Source organism: Acomys minous (genome assembly GCF_964271855.1).
Source record: "Acomys minous genome assembly, chromosome: 10".
Classification (NCBI taxonomy): Eukaryota; Metazoa; Chordata; class Mammalia; order Rodentia; family Muridae; genus Acomys; species Acomys minous.
The window spans coordinates 48,160,301-48,186,186 of NC_140491.1; the positions used below are offsets into that span (position 1 = coordinate 48,160,301).

Consider the following 25,886-nt stretch of genomic DNA (forward strand, 5'->3'; position numbering starts at 1 on the left):
AAGGGAAGGAGATGGCAGGAAGCAACCGGACTGGGCTGTGGCTGTTAGGAGGCAGTTGATGGGAACCGCCTTAGCCTTGTGGTCCCGTTCTGCTCCTGAAGACATCCTCTTATACTCAGGTCCTCCTGGACTTCCTGGCCCCGCGGGTGCCCCTGGGAGTCCTGGACACACGGTAAGTCATTATCCAAGTTCTTCCAGCCATGCGTAACTCCATTCACCCATCTGTTCATCCGTCCGTCCAGTAAGTACTTTGATATGCAAAGTGCTTCCCATAAATCTTAACTCAGTTCACGCAACGAGAAGTATTATTACCCCCTTGAGGCCAAGGAAAAGGGGGACAATTTTTCATGCTGCAGCCCAGCACACAGGGTGGGGGCGTCTGGTCTGACCTGACTGCTGTGTGCTGGGCATATGGTGAGGCCTGGGCCAAGCTGGGGCTCCCTCCGCATTTCCTCGGTCCCCACCCCCCTGTCTACCCAGTTCTGCCTACTGCCACACAAGGCTGTCTTATTGTTCAGGGAACCCCAGGCCCTTCTGGACCCAAAGGAACCTCTGGCCACCCAGGAGAGAAGGGTGAGAGAGTAAGTACACAGATGATTCTGGGAGATTCTGAGGAGTCCTGGGGCCCTAGATATAGCTCTCTCCAGCTAACTTAATTCTTTCCCTTCCTCTGGTACAGGGACTGCCTGGGGAACCTGGCCCCCAAGGCACTATGGGGTTGCCGGTAAGTGATGCCATCTCCCCTATGCCCACTCCACTAGGACCCCATTAGCCCAGGCTCCGGAACCTGGGACACCCACCCTCCTGTGTGATCCAGGACAGCTCCCTTCTGTCAGTTGCTCCCCATTGCTAGGGCACATCATCCATCCTTTTTTTGTTTTGTTTTGGTTTTTTGTTTGTTTTGTTTTGTTTTTCGAGACAGGGTTTCTCTGTGTGTCCTTGGCTGTACTGGAACTCACTCTGTAGACCAGGCTGGTCTCGAACTCACAGTGATCCTCCTGCCTCTGCCTCCTGAGTGCTGGGATTAAAGGCATGCGCCACCACACCTGGCCCCACCCTTCTTTAAAAAAATATCCATCCTTTTCAGTCTGTCTGTCTGTCTGGGGCTCTATATTCATTTCTTCCTATCTTTCTTTTTTTTTTTATTTAATTTTTACTTATTTTTGTTTTATATGCATTGTTGTTTGCTTGCATGTATGTTTATCTGTGTGAGGGTGTCAGATTCCCCTGGAACTGGAGTTACAGACAGTTGTGAGCTGCCACGTGGGTGCTGGGAATTGAACCAGGGTCCTCTGGAAGAGCAGCCAGTGAGTGCTCGTAACCGCTGAGCATCTCTCCAGCCCCTCTTCCTGTCTCTTTGACTATTGCCTGTTTTCGTTCTCTGAATATAGATCTGTCCTTCTCTCTCAGCTGTAACCAGTTTTTTGTTTTATGTGCTTTGACTCTTTGGTATTAAGCAGATGCAAGTCTAGGACTTAAATGTTGCCTTTGTGGAATCAATATTTATATCTCTAGAACTCGCATCTTGAATTCTGCGTTGTTTGCTATTAAAGTAACCACACCAATGTTGTAACACTTGCTGTATGTGCATGCTGGTGCCAATGCATTTAAAGTACATTTCTTATAAATAACGTGAGTCTTGCATTTATCAGACAGTCTGCCATTTAGTTCATTGATATTTTCATTTATCTGCATAATTATCAATGGGGTTCTGTTTAAGTCAACCATCTGCCGTTGGTGTCTGTTTATCCGGTCTTTCTCACTTCCTTTTCTTGCCTTCTGTTGCTTCTTTCAGCATGTGCTCTGCTTCTGAGCCACACTCTCACTCGCCTTCTTCAGGATAGAGTCCCCTGGGACCCACTGCACCCAGTGATAGCTTTTTTCCCCTCTTTTGTTTTTTTGAGACAGGGTTTCTCTGTGTAGCCCTGGACTCATTATGTAGACTAAGCTGGTCTCAAACTCACAGCGATCCGCCTCCTCTGCCTCCCGAGTGCTGGGATTAAAGATGTGTGCCACCACACCCGGCCAGTGATAGCTTTTTAGTAATCCCATTTATGTTGTAGGTTTGTTTGTTGTTGGTTTTTTTCCACAGTTACTGAGGACAACATTGTCCTTTCCTCATCATACTTTACATGAATTAACATAGCTTCATGTATGATGCTGATGTGAGTGTGTCAGTACTGACTGGGTGTGTCAGATGTGTGCTGTTCTTCTTTCATCCTCTTGTGCTATCACTGCTCTGTATTCTACTTCTACACTTGTCTTAAGCCCCACAACACTTTTTCTGAGAGGGCTGAGAATTGAACCCAGGGCATTTAGCAGCATGCATCAGCAAATGGTCTATCATGGAGCCTCGCCCTCAGGCCATCATCATCATCATCATCACTTTTAAGTCAGTTGGCTTTAAAAAAAAAAAAGATACAAGGCTGGGCGTGGTGGCATACTCCTTTAATCCCAGTACTCGGGAGATAGAGAGAGAGAGAGAGAGGAGGGCACCCTTAGAGAAAGTATAAGAGTAAGAGAGTACAAGAGACAAAGTAAGAGAGAGAGAAGGTGGCAGCTTGGCCCTTTTATAGTCCTGCACACACCTGGTGACAGGTGAGGATGCCATAGGTTGCTAAGCAACCTAGGGGCAGGATGCTTATATGCCAACATTCCTCCCTTTTCCTATAAATTAAAAAAAAAAAAAAAAGCCAGGTGTGGTGGTAGACACCTTTAATCCCAGGCAGTTCACTGTAAGTTCAAGGCCAGCCTGGTCTACAAAAGCGAGTCCAGGGCAGCCAGGGCTGTTACACAGAGAAACTCCCTCTCTCTTTCTCTCTCTCTCTCTCTCTCTCTCTCTCTCTCTCTCTCTCTCAAAAAAAAAGAATGAAAGAATAAAAGAAAAAAGAGGGCATTGGGTTGCTTTTCATGCAAAATAAGTTAAAGTATATAAATATAGGTTCATTGGGAGCAGCTCTTGGCTGCCATGCAATGGGGAGGCGGGGGGGGGGGGGAAGAGAAAGGGAGGGAGAGAGAGAGAGAAGAAAGAACAACAAAATGTCTGGATTATATGGTGAAGGGGAAGAGCCCTGCCCTGGAAAGTTCGGGGTAGAGGGCGGGGTGTGCCAGCCATGCCCTGCCGCAGACAGGGACCAAGGAGTGCTGGGAGAACCCGGAGCTGTTTCTCCCAGGTCTGAGGCACACCATTCCAGTCTTTTGTTGATAATAAATGAAATCAATCGTCTTTGGCTGCTTCCTGCCCAACACTAGGGAAGTGGCAGGGGGTCAAAAGGCTGAAATGTTGGCCAAGTCTGAGAAGAGGAGGCTGTTGTATTTGCTGCCTAGGGTCTGAGGACATCTGTGGCTAGGGGAGGGACAATGCAGGTCCAGCTGGCACAGTCTGCGAGGTTGGACTGGAGCACTGTGGGTAGCTGCTTTGGCGATGTCCTGGATGCAGGGAACCTGTCAGGATGCTGGAACGGAGATGTGAGTGGAAGACAAAGTCAGTGGGTGAAGGAGAAAATTCCCCTCAGTGTCCATTTGAAACTTTTGGGAGAGCGCGCAGAGACAGAAGTTTTGGAATGAAGAAGACAGAAAGCTTGAACATAAGGAACTAACTTCCATTTACCAGCTTGGGGCAGTAATCAAAAAGTCTCATTTCGGACCTGTCCAAGTTTGGTTGTGGAGGTGTGTAAGCTTCACAGCCCTTAATGTGGGTGTGGGGATTTGAAATTCTCCAGAAGACGTCCCAGAGGAGCCTGAAGGGACGGTGAACGGACTGTTCCCACGGGGAGAGTAGAAGTCAGTGACTTCTTGGCGTCCCCCAAAGCAAGGCTTGATTAGATGAAACTGGTGCAGTCTCTTCAGCGCTGGTCAGAGTCCAAGGGCGCGGCCAGAGCAGACAGGGTCCCCTAGGGCTAGGATTTCAAACACCAACGAGAGAGGAGGGAGACGGAACCGGGCTGGTAGAGGGAGGTCTCACCCGGAAAGAAGGTCCTAGATTGGGGGGGGGGGAGCTTGGGGGGTTGGATGTAGGTTGGCAAGAATGACAGGAAGTGTTTACATCAACTAGGAGAGGGCTCAGCAATCAGTCAGTGTTGGGTGCATGAATGTAGCAATCGGGTAGTTAGGGGAATCCCAAAACCAGGGATGGGGGAGAAGCCCACCCTCTGAGATAGGGGATAGGTGGGAAACTTAGGCTGTTGATTGACAGTACTTACCTGGGTTCCGTTTGACCTGAGAGGCGGATTTCCTGTAGTTTACAAGAATCCGTTTAGGTTTACAAAGGGAGGTACATTTTAGACCCGTTACCATCAACCATTATTTGTAATCTGCAGTGAAACACACTTTGTAGAAAGGTGGCAGCCGTGTATCTTTGTGTTACAGTATAGCAGGGGCTTGGGGGGAAAGCTTTGGGTTAAAAGCATGAATACTCATAGCTGGGCGTGGTGGAGCACGCCTTTAATCCCAGCACTTGGGAGGCAGAGGCAGGTGGATTGCTGTTGAGTTTGAGGCCACCCTGTTCTACAATGTGAGTTTAGGACAGCCAAGGCTACACAGAGAAACCCTGTCTGGGGAGGGGGCTGCAGGAGAGAGCATAAATACTTTCTGAGGTGAGCTTAGGAAAAGCAGCAGCTTGCTGGATCTTTCTGACATCTGTGGAACAGTAACATGGGGAGAAAGAAATGTCCTGTAGAACAGAAGGGTAAATGCTCACTGGATCTTAATTTTTCATATCATGAAAGAGGAGCTTCTTCCCTCTGTCCAAAAGACTGGAGGTATATAATTCAAACACAATGGGAAATTTTTTGTTGTTGTTTTTTGTTTTTCAAGACAGGGTTTCTCTTTGTAGCCTTGGGTGTCCTGGACTCGCTTTGTAGATCAGGCTGACCTTGAACTCACAGAAATCCTCCTGCCTCTGCCTCCTGAGTGCTGGGATTAAAGGCCTGCACCACCACACCTGGCTTAATAGGAAATATTTTAAGTCTATATACTTTTTATTTTATTTTATTTATTAATTATTATGTATACAATGCTCTGCCTGCATGTACACCTGCACACCAGAAGAGGACACAAAATCACATTATAGATGGTCATGAGCCACCATGTGGTTGCTCGGAATTGAACTCAGGACCTCTGGAGGAGCAGTCAGTGCCCTTAACCTCTGAGCCATCTCTCCAGCCCAAGTCTATATACTTTTAAAAGATTTATTTATTTAGCATATAATGTTCTGGACTGCACACCGGAAGATCTCATAGATGGTTATGCACCATCAAGTGGTTGCTGGGAATTGAACTCATGACCTTTGGAAGAGCAGGCAGTACTTTTAACCTCTGAGCCATCTCTCCAGCCTCTTAAGTCTATATTTAAAAGACAAACCAAAGAAAATTTAAAATCTTGAACTTGAAACTATCATAGTGGAGTGTTTAGTTTTGTTTTACCAGAGTTAGATTAACAAATTAGAGATTCGTTGATTAATATCAAAGCTCTAGACAGTTAATACAACAATAGCATAGCAACTGGAAGAAATCTGAGGCATTTTTTAAAAATCTATTTTGGATACCTTAAAACATCCTTTAGCCAGGCGTGGTGGCACACGCCTTTAATCCCAGCACTCAGGAGGCAGAGGTGGGCGGATCACTGTGAGTTCGAGGCCAGCCTGGTCTACAAAGCAAGGTCAAGACAGCCAAGGCTACACAGAGAAACCCTGTCTCGGGAAAAAAAAAATCCTTTAGACCCTCCGACTTTCATAACTTGCATTTACCAACCTTAAATGCTTTCTTAGAACCTTTCCTTTTTAACTTAAACTTCTGTGTCCTTATCTAATTATTTGCCATGGCACACAGCTGAAATGAGCAACCAGTGTGCTTTAGCTGACAGGATGGTAAAAGGCTGCGTCTGAGACCTGCTTGTTAGGTCTGGGAGTAAGGTAGGCTGTATGTAGACCTGACAGCAGTACCACTCGGTGTGGAGCTTAAGGCCTGGTTCCCTGCATGCAGCTGAAGACTGCTTTACCTTTAACATGAGCTCTGCGAGAAAGGCAAACCTGTTTGCATTTCAATAAGAGATCAAGTCGGGCGTGGTGGCGCACACCTTTAATCCCAGCACTCAGGAGGCAGAGGCAGGCAGATCTCTGTGAGTTCGAGGCCAGCCTGGTCTACAAAGCGAGTCCAGGACAGCCAAGGCTACACAGAGAAACCCTGTCTCGAAAAACAAAATAAGAGATCGATAACTAGCTAGTGGGTTGACTAACAGCTTTGGGCTTCGGGTTACCTTGGGCTAAGGAGCTAATTGCCAGTTCTCCAGCTATTAAGCTACCATTAGTTTAGCTGCCAATGTGATCAGAGACCTGAGAAGGCTAAATTGTAACTTAAATGAATGTCTGTATCAGTTAAAGTGGCAGAGATGACTAGTCATGTCCCAGTACCTAGACGGTTGTCCCCGGCCCCTGTGGCAACATGGGCAGGCAGTCTGGTCACCAGGGGCAGAAGATCTGTGGGTTTTTCTGTGGAAGGAGAACATGAAGAGACTGACCTCACCTTGGTTTTCAGCAATGTGAGGCAATAACTCTCTGCGTGTCCGGGTTGTCGACAGTTCAGGCTGGGCCCTAGCAGGGGGTGAGACATTGGGGGCAGTCTCGCCCCGTGTTTCCGCACACCACAATCCAGGGTTGAAGTCATCCGCTGAGACCTTGGGGAAGTACTGGTAGGATTTGAAAATCTGTTTTCTTTTCTTTTTTTGATTTGTTTTTTGTTGTTTAGTTTTGTTTTTTGTTTTTTCGAGACAGGGTTTCTCTGTGTAGCCTTGGCTGTCCTGGACTGACTGGCTTGGTAGACCAGGCTGGCCTCAAACTCAACAGCGATGCACCTGCCTCTGCCTCCCCAGTGCTGGGATTAAAGGCGTGCGCCACCACACCTGACTCCCATTTACGACATCTTAATCATTAAGGACTACCACTTCAGGTTTCATCCCTGTTGAGTTAGAGCCTTAAAAAATATAAACAGATAGCCGGGCGGTGGTGGCGCACATATATATATATATATATATATATATATATATATATATATATATATACATCAGAACAGTTTCCTGTATGATTTAGATAATAAAATTTCATAGCTTATAAAAGTCTAAAACTATAGATTAGCAAAAACAAGGCTAATCCTATTTAAGGCAGTAATTTTTGTTGTTGTTTTTCCACACAGGATTTCTCTTGCAGTCCTGGCTGTCTTGGACTTATTTTGTATACCAAAGCCTGGTATACAGTTTTACAGAGATCTGTCTGCCTCTGCCTCCGAAGTGCTGGGATTAAAGGTGTGTGCTGCCATGCCCAGCTAAGGCAGTGGTTTTTTTTGTTCTTGCTGTTGTTTTTAAGATTTATTTATTTAAGCATATAGTGTTTCACCTGCATGTATACCTGCAGGCCAGAAGAGGGCACCAGATCTCATTACAGATGGTTGTGAGCCACCATGTGGTTGCTGCGAATTGAACTCAGGACCTCTGGAAGAGCAGTCAGTGCTCTTCACCTCTAAGCCATCTCTCCAGCCCCTAAGGCAGTGATTTTTTAAGCTTTTGAGAAGGAAGGTAAAGCATTATAATCAAGTTCTAACACTGTAAACAAATGAATGTTTCTAGAATTAATATATCATAGTTTCCAAGGCTGACAATATAGTAGAACATTGTTGAACAATTTTAAAATTGCATTTGAATTTATTATATCAAACCCACTGGCCAAGAAGCTTTCAGATGGACCCAGAACAGCTGGTGACTGGAGAAATAGCATTTATCCAAATACTAGTTAGTAAAGACATAGGTAGTTAGATATACATCTTAAATTAGCTTGTTAATCTGAATAGACTTTTATAATTTTGAAATGAAACATTATATAAAAACATTTGAGCCAAGGTTGAATCATATAGGTAGCTAGCATGTTGTATAAAAATTTATACGTTTAAAATGAAACTTGTAGGTTTCTTACTCGAAAAGGAGATAAAAGGTTTTTGTTCGTTTGTTTGTTTGTTTGAGAGCAGAAAAAGAAATCAGAGAGGGTTGGTTTTTGTTTTTTATTTTTTATTTTTAAGAGTTGGAAAGGGGCCAGGTGTGGTGGCGCACGCCTTTAATCCCAGCACTCGGGAGGCAGAAGCAGGTGGATCCCTATGAGTTCAAGGCCAGCCTGGTCTATATAAGGAGTCCAAGAGAGCCAAGGCTACACAGAGAAACCCTGTCTCAGGGGGAAAAAAAAAGTTGGAAAGTACAGTCTTAGAGATAAGAGCAGAGGTTAGGTATTTGAGAAGTATTTGTGGTAAGGCAGTTTTTTGGCCTGCTGAAGGGAGGCAGGGAGTGGGTGACAGGGATCTGGCTCCCTCAGCCAAATTCAGCAAAGGCTGCTGCAGGGCTGGGGAAGTGGAGGGGTGGGGGGATGGGGGGGGCTGTAGCATTCGGGGGTCCCAGCCTCAGTGGAAGTGTGCCCAGCAGTGGTAGGCCGCCAGCAGAGGACCCTGACCCCATCCTCGGCTACCCCCAGTCTTTTATTGAGGGATTTGAAAGCCTTGGGGTGTAGTGTCACAGGAGAGCGGAGCCCACGTGAATACAGAGGGCTGGCTGCAGTCACCTCAAACACTGTACTTTTCTGTAGATCCAGGTCTCTGTCTGTCCGAGTTAGCGTTCTGTTGCTACGTCTAATGGAAAACAGCCTGGAAGGAAGGTCTGCTTGGCTTTCAGGTAATAATAATAGACCATCGCTGGGGGAGCCAGGGTGGGAGCTTAAGGCAGGAACTGAAGTAGAGACCATGGAGGGATATGACTTTACTGGCTTGGTTTTCTTTTTTGTTGTTATTGTTTTTTTTTGTTTTTTTGTTTTTCTTTTCTTTTCTTTTCTTTTTTTTTTTTTTTTTTTAGGCAGGGTTTCTCTGTGTAGCTTTGTAGACCAGGCTGGCCTCGAACCCACAGCAATCTGCCTGCCTCTGCCTCCTGAGTGCTGGGATTAAAGGCGTGCTCCACCACGCCCGGCTGTTTTTTTTGTTTTTCAAGACAGAGTTCCTCTGTGTAGCCTTGGCTGTCCTGGACTAGCTTTGTGGACCAGGCTGGCCTGGAACTCACAGCAATTTGCCTGCCTCTGTCTCTCAAGTGCTGGATTGAAGGTGTGTGCCTCCACACCTGGCCGGTTTTCTTTTCTTTTTTTAAGATTTATTTATTACATAGTGTTTTGCCTGCATGTACGACTACACACCAGAAGAGGGCACCAGGTCTCATTATAGATGGTTGTGAGCCACCATGTGGTTTTTGGGAACTGAACTCAAGACATTTGGAAGAGCAGGCAAATGCTCTTAACCTCTGAGCCATCTCTCCAGCCCCTGGCTTGGTTTTCTTAGTTTTTCTTTTTTCAAGACAGGTTTCTCTGTATCCTTGGCTCTCCTGGACTCACTATGTAGACCAGGATGGCCTCAAATTCACAAGGATTTACCTGCCTTACCCCCCTACCCCCACCCCCTCTACCCCCAGTGCTGGGATTAAAGGTGTGTGCCACCACACAACCGACAACAAGCTCTGGCTTCGTTTTCTTAAAATGCTCAAAAACCAGCTTTCTTCTATGACACAGAGCACCTGCTTCGAGGAGGCAACTGCCCGCATGGGCTGGGCCCTCCTTTATCAACCAGCAATCAAAATGTACCCCTAGGCACGCCACAGGCCAAGCTGATGGAGACAGTTCCTCAACTGAGGGTCTGTCTTCCTAGCCTTTAGTTGGGGACTTCCTCAGTGTTTCAGAGAGTTAATCCAAGCCGACGTGGTGCTGGAGCCTGAGCCCAAAGCTTCTCTTCCTGATCCACCGGCAGCAGGCAGGCAGAGGGTGGGCCTGGTGGGCCCATCCCCAGTGACACACCTCCTCCAACAAGACAACATCTACTCCCAAAAGGCCACACCCTGGGCCTGGAGAGATGGCTCAGAGGTTAAGAACACTGCCTGCTCTTCCAGAGGTCTTGAGTTCAATTCCCACTAAGTACATGGTGGCTCACAACCATCTATAATGTGATCTGATGCCCTCTTCAGAACATTGAATGCATAATAAATACATTAAAAAAAATAAAACAGGCCACACACCACACAACTCAATACTTCTTTCCAGACAGTCCCACTAACTTGTGACCTAGCTAGCATTCAAACATATGGCCCTTTGGCGCTGTTCTCACTTGAGCCACACAAGCTCCTCCCAGCACCAAATGAGAGCCGCACCTTCCCCACACCCTCACCTCCACTCGGCATTTGTCATTAGGTGTTCTGGCCATTCTGACAGGTGTGCAGTACTGTTTCGTTGGGAAGGTATTTTGTTGTTCTGGTTTGGTCGAGGTTGTCCTCAAATTCAAGAGATTCTCCTGCCTCTTAGTCTGTCTCCACCGCCTCGCCTCGCCTGGGTGTTTGTTGTGCTTTGTCTCGCCGCCATTTTAATTTGCAGGTCCCTGCTGATACGGACTGGGGCCAGCCTTTCATGTGTCCACCTGTGCCTTGGCCTCTGTTCATGTGATTGTGCTCTATCGGGCCCTTCTGTTTTGTTTTGTTTTTTTTTTTTTTTGGTTTTTCGAGACAGGGTTTCTCTGTGTAGCGCTGGCCATCCTGGACTCGCTTTGTAGACCAGGCTGGCCTCGAACTCACATCGATCCACCTGCCTCTGCCTCCCGAGTGCTGGGATTAAAGGCGTGCGCCACCACGCCCGGCTGCATATCGGGCCCTTCTGATCATCTTTCTTTCTTTCTTTTTTAATGTATTTATTAAGTATATGTTGTTTTGCTTGCATGTATGTCTTCAGGCCAGAACTCAGGATTTTTGGGAGAACAGGTGGCGCTTTTAACCACTGAGCCATCTCTCCAGCCCTGTTGTTGCTCTTCTGAGACAGTCTTTCGATGTAGCCCTGGAAGTTGAGAGCTTGCTATGTAGGCCAGGCTAGACCTTAACTAAACTGAGATACTACAGTCTCTGCCTCCCCAGTACTGAGACTAAAGGTGTGTGCCACCACTCTGGGCAATAGTAATATATTTTTTTTATTTCAAATTCCAGTTGTTCACTGCTGGCATGCATAAGCTTCTGTGTGTTAGCGTATATCATTGCTATAATAACATATTAGTCCCAGGAACATTTTTTTTTTAGTTGTCTCAGACTTTCTACATAGAGGAATCAAATTGTGTAAAAAAAAAAAATCATCAGCCAAATCCATATACTCTGTATTTCCTCTTTTTGTTTTAATGCATTGGCTAGGATTTCTAGTAAGTACTGTATTGAAAACACAGTGATAAGAAGCCATCCTTGGGCCGGGTGTGGTGGTGCACGCCTTTAATCCCAGCACTCGGAAGCAGAGGCAGGCGGATCGCTGTGAGTTCAAGGCCAGCCTGGTCTACAAAGTGAGTCCAGGACAGCCAAGGCTACACAGAGAGACTCTGTCTCGAAAAACTAAAAAAAAAAAAAAAAAAAAGAAGCCACCCTTGCCTTTCTTTTCTTTCCTTTTTTCTTTTTCTCTTTCTTCCCTCCCCCCATACACACCCCCCACCCCACAAGGTTTCTCTGTGTAGCCCTGAATATTCTGGAACTTGCTATGTAGACCAGGCTGGCTCCCAACTTACAGAGATCCACTAGGCTGTCTTCTGCCTTTGATCCCAGCACTCAGAGGCAGAGGCAGGCAGATCTCTGTGGTCTCATAAAACGCCGTCGGGGACCTGGGCTGCAGCTCTGTAGAGTACAAGCTCAGCATGTTGGGTGCTTGGGTTAAACTCCCAACGCCCCGAAGGATGAATTAGGAAGCATCTGAAAGGAATCAGGGAGTGACCGCAATTCTTCCTTAGTCTATTGACACAATTAATAGCAACCCACCTGTACCTGAACATTCTGCTTTGAAAGTTATTATCAATTTAATCTTTCTCTTTCTTTTTTAAGACTTATTTATTTATTAAGTATACAGTGTTTTGCCTGCATGTACACCTGTAGGCCAGAAGAGGGCACCAGATCTCATTATAGATGGTTGTGAGCAACCATGTGGTTGCTGGGAATTGAACTCAGGACCTCTGCAAGAGCAGGCAGTGTTCTTAACCTCTGAGCCATCTCTCCAGCCATCTCTTTTCTTTCTTCCTTCCTTCCTTCCTTCCTTTCTTTTCTTTCATGTGGAGGTGGGGCTTGAGACAGCACTGGTCTGTGTAGCCCTGGCTGCGCTGGAACTCTCTCAGTAGACCAGGCTGGTCTTGAACTCAGAGATCTGCCTGCCTCTGCTTCCTGAGTGTTAGGACTAAAGGCGTGCGCCATCACCGCCCAGCCATGTTTGGTTTGGTTTTTGAGACCAGGATTTACTATATAGCCCTGGCTGAGCTGGCCTCCCATTTCTGGCAATCCTTCTGCCTTGGCCGCCACAGCAACAGAATGTTCTGTCGTATTTCAAAATGGCTCCTTTTCTCCCTTCCCTTCTCTGGTGTTCACTGGGAAGACCTGGGTAGAAGTCTTTGACATGAAACTCACAAAGTACTGTGACTGGAACCCACTCAGCCTCTGGAGGGCTTCTCTGGGACAGTTAGTGTGCCCCCCAGCTCTGGTTCCTGAGGGTCTCTGGTACAGTTAGTGTGCCCCCCCCCCCAGCTCTGGTTCCTGAGGGTCTCTGGTGCAGTTAGGTCCCCCAGCTCTGCTTCCTGAAGGACTCTGCTCTTGTGTTTGATGAGCCTCGTTAACTCCTTGCTTTCCCTCAGGGCCTGGGGACAGTTTGCCTGTGTGCTCACCTTTCTGACAGGCATCACGGAAGTTACCGCTGGGAGCGGTGCCACATACCTGTAATCCCAGCTGTCAGGAAGCAGAGAGCCTGGGCTATACAATGAAGCCTTGTCTCAATAAGAAAAAAAACATTACTGCCACCCCCCCCTTTAAGTTATTAGGATGGCATGGCCACACTCAGCTTCATGTAGCACTTGGATCCTAGAGGTATATTATGTTTTCTTTTGAAACCAAATTTGAAGACAGACAATGGGTCAGTGGAAAATGTTCTGGGGCCCCTGTCTTCTCTGCCTGGACTGCAGTCGCAGTGCTGGCCTGGAGCCCCGACCCCATTCTTGTGGAATACCTTGTACCCCGTCAAACAGTTCACCCCACGCCAGGTTTTTAAAACATCCTCCCTGCCTCTCCCACTGCTTCAGTTTAAACTGGCTTTTCTTCAAATTAATTGGTTGGTTTTGTTTTTTTTTGTACAATCTTGTTAAGTTTTTTTTATCACATTTTATCTATTTTGTGCACGTGTGCACACACATGCATGCCCTGGCGTAAGCTGAAGTAGTGGGTCCTCTTTTTCCATCACGTGGGTGCAGAGGCCTGTACTCAAGTTTTCTCGGTTGATAGCAAGTGTCTTTACCTGCTGAGCCATCACACTGGCCCCATGTCTAATGAAATTTTACTTTTAGGATTTCCATTTGATTTCTCTGTTTGTTTGTTTGTGTTTTGGATTTTCTTTTTTTTTTAATTTAGTTATTTGTTTCATGCATATGAGTGTTCTTCCTGTATGTACACCTGCAGGCCAGAAGAGGGCACCAAATCACATTACAGATGGTTGTAAATCACCATGTGGTTGCTGGGAATTGAACTCAGGACCTCTGGAAGTGATTTATTTATTTATTTGGTTTTTCAAGACAGGATTTCTCTGTGTAGCCTTGGCTGTCCTGGACTCCCTTTGCAGAACAGGCTGGCTTGAACTCACAGAGATCCACCTGCCTCTGCCTCCGGAGTGCTGGGATTAAAGGCATGTGCTACCATTCCTGGTTAACATTTATTATTTTATTATTATTTTTTATGGAACTGAAGAGATCGCCCAGTGGTTAGTTGCATAACTGCTCTGAGGACTCAAGTCATGTGAGATGGATCAAAGCCACCTGCAAATCCAGCTCCAGCATCCAGCACCCTCTTCTGGCCTCTATTAGTGTCTCCACTCATGTGTACAGTCTTTAAAATTTTTTTTTTAATCATTAAAAATGTTTAAACTTAATTTTTTTTTTCGAGACAGGGTTTCTCTGTGTAGCCTTGATTGTCCTGGACTCACTTTGTAGTCCAGGCTGGCCTCGAACTCACAGCGATCCACCTGCCTCTGCCTCCCGAGTGCTGGGATTAAAGGCGTGCGCCACCACGCCCGGCACTAATTTTTTTCATTTTATTTGCAATTGTTTTGTGTGTGTTTGATGGTGGGGCATGCATGTTAGACAGGACTGATCTCAGGAGTCAGCTCTCTCCTCCCACTGTGGGTCCTACTGAGGCTCTCAGGCATGGGCAGGCTTGCTGAACCCTCTCAATGATCCAAAATACCTGACATAGAGATTTTGTTAATTTTTAAAGATTTCTCTTTATGTGTATGAGTGTTTTGCCTGCATGTATGTCTCTGCACCACATGCGTGCCTGCTGCCTGCAGAGGTCACAAGAGGGTGCTGGATCACCTGGAACTGGAGTCACAGCACCCATGTGGGTGCTGGGGACTGAACCTGGGTCCTCTGCAAGAGCAGCAAGTGCTCTTAACCACCGAGCCAGCTCTCCAGCCTCTGTCTTGGATATTTTAAATATTCATCTCCTACTTACAAGATCTGTTTCCTGTTGATTGATTTTTTTAAAAAGTTAATTAATTTACTATTATGTATACAGTACACCTGCAGGCCAGAAGAGGGCATCATATCACATCATAGATGGTTGTGAGTCACCATGCGGTTGCTGGGAATTGAACTCAGGACCTCTGGAAGAGCAGTCAGTGCTCTTAACCTCTGAGCCATCTCTCCAGCCCCCACCTGTTGACTGATTTTTCTCTTAAATGTTTATCACATTTCCTGAGTGATTCTTAAATGCTTCATTGGGTGAAAGAGGTACTGCCTGAGGAGCTCCATTGTTATTTTCTTGAGAAGTTTTGAGTGTCCCAGGACAGTTAGATTACAGACAGGTCACCTCACCCTTTTAGAAATTTACTTTCATCGAAGAAAGTCCATTTTTGTTCTTGGTCCTAGAAAAATTCCCTGGCTGTGGCATGTGTTCTTTATTTCACAGCCTGGCTTTCTGCGGTTCCGCGAGAAAGCATTGGGTATTTCCAAACTCTGTCTCCTACATGATAGAAAGTTATCAAAATCTGTGCTCAGTGCTACCAACTTGTTTCCTGGGTTCCTTGGGCACTGCCCTCCTCCAAGGATGGAGCCCAGGGTCTCTCTCACATGAGCTGGGCAATCGCTCTACCACTGTCAAGTTCCCTTGAGCCTTCCTCCCTCACGCCCGCCCCGTCTCTTCCCTTCCTGACTTCTACCTCTGACTCCTTTCAGGGAGAACCTGGCCCCAAAGGAGATCCTGGTGAGAAGAGCCACTGGGTAAGCTACAGCCCTGCCCTGCCTCCCTCCCCTGCCCTGCCTCTTCCTGCTTACCTCTGCCTAACCCCCTGCCCTTCCTTGCCTTCCCTGCCTCCCCCTCCCCTCCCCTCCCCTGCCTCCCTTGTCTTTCCTGTCTCCCTCTGGCGCCCCTGCCCTCCCCTTCCCTCCCCTGTCTCCCCCTGCCTTCCTCTGTCCTCCCCTGTCTCCCTTTTTCTCCCCTGTCTCCCCCTGCCCTCCCCTGCCTCCTCTTGTCTCCCCCCTGTCTCCCCCTGGCCTCCCCTGCCTCCCTTTGTCTCCCCCTGCCTTCCCCTGCCTCCTCTTGTCTCCCCTGTCTCCCCCTGCCTTCCCCTGCCCTAGGTTCTCAGGAAAGAATTCTCTCACCAGTAGGTCCTGGATCAAGGATGTCCCGGGCACATGCTTACAGGAGCTCTGCTCCCGCACCCCTCCTAGCTCGCCCTACTAGTCAGGGCCAGCCCTTCCCACAGACGCTACCCATGATGCTCTCTGTCTCTGTCTTTACCCACTTACCCTCTGTAGCCTTTCCAGGCCAAGGGGGCTCTGCCTCTTCCTGCTGGGCAGTCCAGGTGACCGAGGCCAGACTGCATCTCCACTTCCACGGCCCCTCCTCTCAACGGGTTTGGCTTTGTCCTGTTGTCCACAGAAGAAGGGGAAGTGTGAAGGCAGCATCCACCCAAAACAGAAAAGGGATCTTAGGAAAGCCATGGAACAAAACAGGGATGCACAAGGGCTCCATGGTATAAAAGACGGGGGGCCTAGAAACCAACATACACATAGAGAATCCAGGAAGCTTGCGAAGGGAAACCTTGAAACCGTTGTGTATCTGTGGATTGGTTAATGAGGTCAGGGGACCTAACTATGCCATACTCAGAAGATCTGTAATAGGTTCCACCACATACTTCAAGGGGTCCACTAGGGAAGCCTAGAAACTGTCCTATACAAAGAGAAGCATAGAAAAGGAGATAAAGTGGTCTAGATACTGCCATACAAAACAAACTGTGAACAACAGAAAGGGAGGCCTAGAAAATGTCACATGAGAGCTGGGTGTGGTGGCGCACGCCTTTAATCCCAGCACTCGGGAGGCAGAGGCAGGCGGGTCGCTGTGAGTTCGAGGCCAGCCTGGTCTACAAAGTGAGTCCAGGACAGCCAAGGCTACACAGAGAGACTCTGTCTCGAAAAACCAAAAAAAAAAAAAAAAAAAAAAAAAAATCTCAAGACTCATGTGGGGTCCTGGGAACCTTCAGGGCCAATGGAGATACTAGTGAGCAGATGTGAGGCCTAGGAATCTCCTCTGCCTAAAGATGCATAGGGAGGAAGCCTGGAACCTGCTCTGCCCTGAAGTCTCAGGTGCACACACTTGGCAGCCATTGCTAACATGGGAAGCATTTGGAAAACAGGGTGGGAATAAACATTCCTGGCTGCTCTTTCTCGAAGGTGGCATCACACCTTCCTTCCTGTCCTCCCTGAGAGCCATTGGTGAGGGTGTGGCCAGCACTAGGCACCAACTTCTCTATTTGTGGTCATGGAGTGAGTGATGGATACAGCCGTGGTAGTCCTCACCCTGCACGAGTCCACCTCTGTGCGCCCCCATGATTTCTAGGGGCCCTGCTACCTCTCCCAGATGCTTGCCTCCCCACCCCACCCCATCCTCACCCACCCACTCCCTGTGGTTCCTCGCTTTTGACAGTGAGCATGGAGACCCATGTGAACAACCAACCCTCTGCCTTCCCTAGACCCCCTCACTCTCCCAGAGACCATGGTGAAAAAACAGGCTTTTCACCCATTCCAGAAAGTATGGGAAAAACTAGGTCACAACAAAGCCAGGCTGTGCAGTCCCTAACCCTGCATGGGGAGCCTTGGGACACCCCAGGTCAGACCTTGAACCCAGGACCACTTGTGGGAGGGGCCCCCAGGAGGTAGCAGGACCCCTACCAGCCCACCTCCCTCCTTTCATCACCTGCACTTCTGCCCCTGCTTGCTGCCTGGGAAAGGGTTCGCTGAGCAGGAGATGAATGCTGCTTCTTCTAGGCTGAGGGACCAGTTCTGTTGGAGGTGGGTAGGGATCCTGGTATAGTGGGGTCGTCTTATGGACACCACGGACACACTTCACCTACCAGCGCCCCCTAGGGGCAGTGCAGCTTTTAGAGCCAGTTGCCAAATTTAGCTGTGGCTCAGCAGTGTCACCAGGTGGCCACAGTCATGTACTGCAGGAGCTGAATGCGTGGCCTGAGTTGCTCGCCTTCATCCCTTATTCAGACAAGGAAACTGAGGACAAACTCTGCAGAGCAAACTGGTAGCAAAGTGGGACAAGAAGTAAAACCAGCTAAGACAATCTAAATTCCCAGAGGAGCTTAGCAAACCCATCACTGTTCCCCAAGCCTCTCGCAGCATGCCAGGTTCAGGGCTGGGCAGCGCAGGGAGGTGTTCTGCAGACACAGGGCCCCAGGAGACAGGGTAAACCAGCATGGTCAACAGCCACAGGACAAAAGGAACTCAGCTGTGGGTGGGGCTCCAGGGTATCTGTGATGAAAGGAACGTAACAAATGGCCTGGGGAAGAGTGAGCCAGGGATATTTAAGAGTAGCAAGTGCTTGGCTTGGCAGTTTGGCGCACACAAAGTGAGGGAGGATAGAGGCTCTCAGCCATTAGGAGGGCCACATTATGGAATTCTAACTCCGGTGGACACCGGGGCATTGTTCAAGCATTTCTAAACTGGGAACCAGGCACGGTGGTTCATACTTGGAGTCCCAGCATTTCAGATGGCTGAGGCAGAAGGATTGCTGCAAGTTCAAAGCGACCCTAGGCTACAGAGTGAGATACTGAAGGATCTCATAAAATTAAGAATTAGGGGTCTGGAGAGATGGTTCAGCAGTTAAGAGCACCGGCTGCTCTTCCAGTAGGACTCGGGTTCAGTTCCCAGCACTCACATGGCAGTTCACAACTGTCTGTAACTCCTGTTCCAGGAGACCCAACACCCTCACACAGATGTACATGTGGGCAAACACCAATGTACATTAAAAAAAAAATTTAAAGAAGCCGGGCGGTGGTGGTGCACGCCTTTAATCCTAGCACTCAGGCAGAGGCAGGCGGATCTCTGAGTTCAAGGCCAGCCTGGTCTACAAAGAGAGTCCAGGACAGCCAAGGCTACACAGAGAAACTCTTTGTTCACAAAGTAGGTTTCTGAATGCCAATTTGGAGAATGGAAATAGATTGGAGATTGGAAATAAAAAGGAAATAGAAGGTTGTGGGCACCCTGATCAGGGACCAGGGGCCGTTCAGTGGGAGCACGGACAGGCAGCGAGGCAGGCAGTTGTCAGTGGAGTCAGGGAACCTTGGGTGCTGCTTTGGCTGTGAAGGAAAATAAAGAGACAGAGGTGGGCCTGGTATATAAGCCTGTAATCCCAGCTGTGCAGAAGGCTGATCACAAAAGGATCACAAGTTCAAGGCCAGCCTGGACAACTTAGTGAGAATTTGTGAGAGAATACTTTGAGAATATAAAGCTAAAAGTAAGAGAGAGGCAGGGCTAGGGGTATAGCTCAGTGGTAGAGCACCTGTCCGGCATGTGCTCTGTCTCCACTATTGTATACACAAAAATAACAAGTACATCGATGGGGCTGGAGAGATGACTCTGTGGTTAAGAGCACTTACTGCTCCTTCTGAGGACATGAGTTTGATTCCTACCAGCCACATGGCCATCTGTAATTCTAGTCCCAAGAGGGCTCCTGGCTGCTGTAGGCACTGCACACACCTGATGCACACACATGCATGCAGACACAAGCGTAATACCTATACACATAAAAATAAAAATGTTAGCCCAGATCCCAGCAAGGTTCCTCCATCTTTGAGCTGGAGGGCGCTTCCTGCTCCTCTCAGTGTGGTCTTATGAACGCCCTAGATTTGCCTGTCTGCTTCTTCCCTAGGAGATTAGCTAGGGTGCTGAGCACTTGCCCGGGGCCCTTTGACTGCACCTCACTGCCCCAAGGTCCAATGCTGGGAATGGCTTCCTGGTGGTTTTAAAGATTGACCTCTTCAAATGTTTTAAAATTTATTTCTGGCTGGGCGTAGTGGCGCACGCCTTTAATCCCAGCACTCAGGAGGCAGAGGCAGGCGGAGCGCTGTGAGTTCGAGGCCAGCCTGGGCTCATGTACGATGGTGCCTAAAGAGGCCAGAAGAGAGCAACAGATTCCCTGAGCCTGGAGTTACACGAGATTGTGAATTGCCCAAAGTGGGTGCTGGGACCTTTTGGAAGTACAGATGTGCTATTAACCATTGAACTGTTTTTCCAGCCCTTAAACTTTGTGTGTGTGCGTGCGCGCACACATTGTTATGCCTGTGTATATGCATGTGTGTGGCTGTGTGTGCCCATGGATCATTCTCTGACCTGTTCGCTTGTGCTTGAGCCTGAGAGCTCACTATTTTTCAGTTAGGCTAGCAGGCCAGCAGGGCAGGGCCTATAGGAGTTAGGTGGCTTTGTTTTTTGTTTTTGGGGTTTTGTTGTTTGGTTTTTCTATTTTTCTTTCTTTCTTTTTTCTTTTTGTTTTCCGAGACAGGGTTTCTCTTATAGTCCTGGCTGTCCTGGACTTGCCTTGTAGATCAGGCTGGCCTCGAACTCACAGATGCATCTGCCTCTGCCTCCCAAGTGCTAGGATTAAAGGCCTGTGCCATGTTGTTTGCAGTTTCTGCCTCCCAAGTGCTGAGATTAAAGGCGTGCGCCACCACCGCCCGGCTGCAGTTTCTTGAGACAAGGTTTCTCTGTGTAGCCTTGGCTGCTCTGGAACTCACTCTGCAGACCCTGCTGGCCTTGAACTCACATCGATCCACCTGCCTCTGCCTCCCGAGTGCTGGGATTAAAGGCGTGTGCCAACTCCTGGCTTAGCTGGCTTTTTACATGAATTCTAAGGCTCCAAATTCAGGTCCTCATTCTTTGGACAGGGTTTCTTTGTGTAGCCCTGGCTGTATCCTGGACTCGCTTTGTAGACCAGGCTGGCCTTGAACTCACAGCGATCCACCTGCCTCTGCCTCCCGAGTTAGGTCCTCATTCTTGCTAACGAGGTGTTCTTCCTACTGAACCATCTTCCCTGCCCCAGGTTCGTCCATTTCCATATCCTGCTTCCGTGATACTTCACGAGGGATTACTTTGACATGTGGCCTATAGTGATGCCAGTACCCAGGCCAAAGAATAGCTTGATCTTTCTGATATTAACAGGACATCTGGAGCATAGGCAATAACCCCGGGAATGGACAGGCTCACAGTGGATACATTGGGAGGCCTCTTTTAGTTGCTTAGCTGTTCTTCAGAGGGTTGGATGGTGAGGCAAGTGCAGGGGCTTACATCTGCAGCCCTCGTACATGGGAGTCTGAAACAGCCCTATTGTGAGTTTGAGGCTAACCTGAGCCGCAGAGTGACATTATATCTCAGCAAAACAAAGCAAAAGTGTGGAGGATCAGGAGAGATAGCACACATGAGGACCAGGGTTCGGATTCCAGGATCCACATCAATGCTGGGTTGGGCATGGCAGCCGCCCCAACCCCACTCCAATTCCAGAGCTTGGAAGGCAGAAACAGGAAGGATTACCAGAGCCAACTCTGGGTTCCATTGAGAGACCCTGCCTCAGTAAATAAGGTGGAGAAAAAAACCTCTAATGTCAACTTCTAGCCTTCAGGCACACGTACACGTGTTGCATGCATACATATATGAGCACTTGTATAAACATACATACACACACACCACACATGCACACACATGAAAAGGAGGTAGGGGAGATGGCTTGGTGCGCAAGAGCACTTGCTGCGCAAACAAGAGGACCTGCATCTGATCCCTAGCACCTACCTAGAAGTCAGACGTGGCATATGTGTCTGTAACCCTAGAATCGTGGGCTGGAGACAGGTGGAGCCCCGTGGCCAGCAGGCTACCTGCAACCGTACATGTTGGGTGCATCTTAAGACTGTCTCAGGCCAGGCGTGGTGGCGCACGCCTTTAGTCCCAGCACTTGGGAGGCAGAGGCAGGTGGATCGCTGTGAATGTGAGGCCAGCCTGGTCTACAAAGTGAGTCCAGGACAGCCAAGGCTACAAAGAAAGACCCTGTCTTGAAGAAAAAAAAAAAAAAAGACCCTGTCTTACTGGGCGGTGGTGGTGCATCCCAGCACTTCCGGAGGCGGAGGCGGAGGCGGAGGCGGAGGCGGAGGCGGAGGCGGAGGCGGAGGCAGGCAGATTTCTGTGAATTCTAGGCCAGGCTGGACTACAAAACAAGCCTAGGGCAACCAAGCTGCACAGAGGAACCCCTGTCTTGAAAAACAAACAAAACAGAGCAAAACAAAAGAATATGAGTAAAGAGAAAGAGAAAACATTTAAAGAATTTAAAAGAGAGAGAGATGGGAGGGAGGGACAGAGGGTGAGAGCGCACCAGAGTGCAGATGGCCCAGGGACGTCCCAGGAACTGTACAGAGGATGTGAGGCTGGAGAGGCCGAGCTGGCTCTCCAGGGCCTTGGGAGCAACCTTATGGCAGGCTGTGGAGACAGTAGATTGGTGCCCTCCAGACAGGCACAATTTGCTGCTAGCTGGGATCAAATGGCACTTTCTGAGGTTGGGGGTGGTGTCTCCAGGGTCCCTTCCTCCTGCCTTGCTCTCCTCCTGTCCCTCTCGCTCTATCCATGGGTCCTGGGCTGTGGTAGGTGGTACAGGGCTACAGATGCTTGTCCTGGGTGGGGCATGGGCCATTGGCAGGCTGCGCAGGGTCCTCTCCTTTGTCCCCCGTCACGGCTGCATCTGTCTCTTTCCTCCACAGGGGGAGGGGTTGCACCAACTACGCGAGGCTTTGAAGATTTTAGCTGAGAGGGTTTTAATCTTGGAAACAATGATTGGGCTCTATGGTGAGTAGAGACAGCCAGCCCAGCCCCTGCTTACCAGCCTCCCCCAAACCCTGCTGGGGCGGAACCGGCCCGAGTCCAGTTCTGAGGCTCAAGATGCATAGGCCACAGAGGCTACCCCACCCTGAGTGACTGTCGCCTCTCCATGGGGAAAGACCCTGCTCCTGGACTCCTCCTCGAGCCTATCGCTAGGCAGGTGAAGTAGTTTACAGGACTTCTGGCGCTTAGAAACAACAGAGGATGAGATTTGCAAGAAATTATGGGCAATGAAACCAGACTCCTAAACTGGGCGTGATGGCACACACCTTTGATCCCAGCTCTCAGGAGGCAGAGGCAGGAGGATCTCTGTGAGTCCAAGGCCAGCCTGGGCTACACAGAGAAACCCTGTCTCGAAAAACCAAAGAACAAAATATAACAACAGAAAGGAAGAATGGAAAAGAAAAATCAAATTCCTAATCAGCAAGGGATTGTGGGTAACAGCCAGACTTGTCATAAAAGGTCATGGGTCAGTCAGAGCAAGCCCACAGGACTATGGATAATGGATGTAGACTCTACTTACGCTTCAGCTCTGGAGAAGCCACGGGCAATGGAGCCAGTCTCAGACCTACAGGAAAATAGGCTATGCAGCTAGAGCCCAAAAGTGCAGGGAACTGAGCGTGACGGAGGTAGGTAGACTCAGGACCTAGAGGAGTCTGGGTAATGGAGCACTTGCCAATTCCAACCAGCTTTCCCATAAACTTGTCAAGACTCTCACAGGGCCTGCTGTCCTGGCCCTAGGTAACTGCCTTGCAGCTACCACTATAGTTGTAGTGTGTCCAGAGTTCCCTGTTAGGGCTCAGGAGAACCTGACCCTCATGGTATTCACCCTCCAAAGTCCCCAGCCTGAGCTATCTGAGAGGCTAGGTCTGTCCGACACTGGTCCAGACGCCTGCCCTGAAGCCTATCTGCAGCTACCTGCCTTTGCCTCCATTGGCTCACAGCCCAGCCCTTAGAGGCCAGACTCTGCTCCCTCTCTTCTCGGTCTCCCATCAGGCTCCTAGCTTACAGAGCTTCCTGCAGCAGCAGGCTCAGCTGGAGCTCCTAGCCAGACGGGTCACCCTGCTGGAAGCCATCATCTGGCCAGGTAATGGCAGGGCGGGCAGGCAGGGGCAAACCCTCCCACGATGGGCCTGGGACGGGCTTGGGCATGAGGAAGATGCCTCCCACTGCTTGGTCTGGGCCAGAAGACACTTCGCCTCCTTCTGCCATCAAGAAAATAGAGCCTGGCACAGTGAACTAGCTTTCCTGTTCTGGCAGTCACCTGTCGGCGGAGGCTCCAACATAGCCAACAGATGTAGCCCTGCCCTTGTGCAGTGTAGGGCTGGGGTGGGGTCTGGTACTGGTAGCCAAAGCCAAGAAGAGATAAGTGACCGAGTAATGAGTACAGATATGCCTCTGGCCTGCTGGGGGCATGGCTCCGTGGTAGGGCACTTATTTCACTTGTATAAGTCCTTGGGTTCAGCCATCACCATGGAGGGAGCCTGTTCATGGGGAAACAGTCTAGGAGGGCTTCCTGGAGGCGATGACCCAGTGAAGACCAGAAGGGCAAGGATCATGGGTGAGTGAACAAAGCAGAGGAAGAACAAGGCTGAGAAGTCTACAGGGGTTTTTTTTCCCTCAAGGTTTCTGAGAGGTGGAGACTAACCAGAGCAGAGCTGGACTGGGAAGGTTCTAGAAGGCAGGTTCAAGCACCTGGCTGCTGGAATGGGGCTAGCTGGCGTGGGGAGGTGGGCTGGCCATCCATGGAAACGGGCCATCCCTCACCTACCTTCTCAGGATCCGCATTCCATAGGCTAGGCTTTGCCCCCTCCGGCCTCCAGCCTCTATGCACATCAATGCCCAGAGGCCTCCATAGTGTGTCCAGCCTCCCCTCTTATAAAACCAAAAGCAGAGGCCCCTAAGGAGGAAGGAGGGGCAAGGTTAAAACCAGTCCTTTGTTCCCCAAAACCAGGAGGCACCAGCTGAGCACTAGGCTCAGATGGACACTGGGCCCTGAAAAGCAGTTGGCCTCTGGGGAGCTGTCTAGAGGTCACTGTAGACTTAAAGGGGGGGGGTGCCCAAGGATGGGGACCCCATGTGGAGTCACAAGATACCCGGCTATGCCACGTGGCGGAGACCACAAGCTTGACAGGAGACCTACTATGAGATAAGATCTGGAGGTTGGAGTGTGTACTGTCCAAGTCAGGCATGGTGGCTACATGCCTATGACCCCAACCCTGGGAGGAGGAGAAGGATAGCAAAGTTGAGGCCAGCCTGGGCTATGAGGCAAAGCTTGGTCAAAAAAAAAAAAAAGTGCACAGTCTGTTTCTACTTCCCACCCATTAGCCACATGGTTTCTCTAAAGTCTGGAAACTTCTACAAGACCTCCGTCCACCTCACCAGCTCTGTCCCTGCCTTAGGAATGGAGACTCACCCCCCTTCCCTCTTAGCACCCATCTTCCATTGCCCTCCAATGGCAGGAGGGACCACTGGAAACAAAGACCCAAAGGCCAGACTCAAAGGAAACATTGTAGGATTTCTGGTGCTCCCTCCTTTGCATGTTAGTGAACAACAGAAGGGACGGCTAGGTGGCACAGAGGGCTAGAAGAGCTGGGGGGGGGAGCACTGTGACCCCATCCTTAGCTGGCTGTACTTCTGACAGCCCCTATTAGTGGCCCACCCCTAAGCAGCACCCTCAGTGAGAACCGGACCTCATCAAGTTTCCTAGGACAGGGAGGTTCCCCGGGCAAGTGCCCTTCCTGGGGCTAGACCCCACTAGGAAGACGGCTACCCCATCTTCTCCCTGGCTTTCGGGGGTACTAACGGATACTCACGGCTTCCTGGACAAGAGAGCTCCTTGGATTTTTGAAGGACATTAGTTTTTTCAGGGACAAGTATGCTATGTTTTACGCTGGAGCTTATGTGCAGACCAGGGCGTACCTCACCACAGGTCTCCCCTTGGAACTGACTTCAGTCTTTGTTGGCACTGCCCAGGCTCTCAGGGCCTATCTGAAAATGCCCTTGCTCTGAGAAGTCAGACACCTGGCCCATACAGGGTCGTTCCCCTGAGGCTGCCTGGGGGCAAAGCCTCCATTTAGGCCTTTCCTCCAAATGGTTCTTTAACCCAAAGAAAGAGGAAAGTTCTCTTTAGCATCAGGCCACTTAGCTATGAAATGCAATGATCCCAAATCCATCTTCACTTCAAATAAGCTTCAAAAACTTGATCATTGCTGGGCGTGGTAGCACACACCTTTAATCCCAGCACTCGGAGGCAGAGGCAGGCAGATCTCTTGAGTCCAAGACCAGCCTAGTCTACAAAGTAAGTCTAGGACAGCCAGGACTGTTACACAGAGAAACTCTATCTCAGAAAACAAAATAAAGCAACAACCCAACAAAAATTACTTAGGGGGCATTACCCATATTCCAAACATGTAAATGTGGCGAGGAGTCTGGCCTTCCTTATTAGGCAATCAGGCATAGATGGCCAAGTGTCTCTCTGGGCTGGGGGCTAAGAGGACGTGGGGAGGCAGCAGCCAGCCTTATTTGCCACAGCTCCATCTCTAGGATGCCAGGGGGACCCTGCCACCTCCCAGGGTGAAGCGTGGGCTCCCTGTGTCAATGTCCCCGACATTACCCTCTCTCCTTCTTATTCCCTGC

General features: G+C 49.2%; 2 protein-coding genes across 16 annotated transcripts in view; one reads left to right on the forward strand and one right to left on the reverse strand.

The window, feature by feature from the left end:
* The window catches only part of EMID1 (EMI domain containing 1), a 52,426-nt gene that overhangs the window by 25,748 nt on the left and 792 nt on the right, over positions 1 to 25,886 (forward strand). For 7 of the 12 annotated variants that reach the window (XM_084798727.1, XM_084798718.1, XM_084798723.1 and 4 more), the window contains 5 exons: positions 120 to 172; positions 519 to 581; positions 680 to 724; positions 15,282 to 15,326; positions 23,244 to 23,334. In XM_084798727.1, the coding sequence (XP_084654853.1) occupies positions 120 to 172; positions 519 to 581; positions 680 to 724; positions 15,282 to 15,326; positions 23,244 to 23,334 (297 nt within the window). Of the gene's footprint in view, positions 1 to 119; positions 173 to 518; positions 582 to 679; positions 725 to 15,281; positions 15,327 to 22,129; positions 22,215 to 23,243; positions 23,335 to 25,886 lie in introns of all 12 variants that reach the window. The other 5 variants (XM_084798721.1, XM_084798726.1, XM_084798720.1 and 2 more) reach the window with 3 other exon arrangements.
* On the reverse strand, positions 3,004 to 25,884 carry LOC311607152 (uncharacterized protein). 4 transcript variants are annotated; one of them, XM_084798774.1, is made up of 5 exons: positions 24,019 to 25,884; positions 15,855 to 15,974; positions 6,522 to 6,672; positions 4,203 to 4,234; positions 3,004 to 3,899 (listed from the first exon to the last, which is right to left on the reverse strand). In XM_084798774.1, exons 1-5 carry the CDS (start codon positions 24,081 to 24,083, stop codon positions 3,785 to 3,787), a joined length of 483 nt encoding a protein of 160 aa, XP_084654900.1. In that variant the 5' UTR covers positions 24,084 to 25,884; the 3' UTR covers positions 3,004 to 3,784. The 4 variants fall into 4 exon arrangements, 2 of the variants coding, with proteins under 2 accessions (XP_084654900.1, XP_084654901.1); XR_014782535.1 differs by lacking the exon at positions 24,019 to 25,884 and adding an exon at positions 17,302 to 22,116 and having other exon boundaries at positions 3,004 to 5,342; XM_084798775.1 differs by lacking the exon at positions 4,203 to 4,234 and having other exon boundaries at positions 3,004 to 3,455.

What these genes read in the sequence shown, in the direction of transcription:
- LOC311607152 (XM_084798774.1), bottom strand. Translation starts at nt 24,083, where the DNA reads ATGTGCATAGAGGCTGGAGGCCGGAGGGGGCAAAGCCTAGCCTATGGA. An exon ending in GGAATGCGGATCCTGAGAAG is followed by an intron (nt 15,975 to 24,018) that starts GTAGGTGAGGGA and finishes TGTGGACAACAG; the next exon opens with GACAAAGCCAAACCCGTTGA. An exon ending in TCAGGTCAAACGGAACCCAG is followed by an intron (nt 3,900 to 4,202) that starts GTAAGTACTGTC and finishes TTGAAATCCTAG; the next exon opens with CCCTAGGGGACCCTGTCTGC.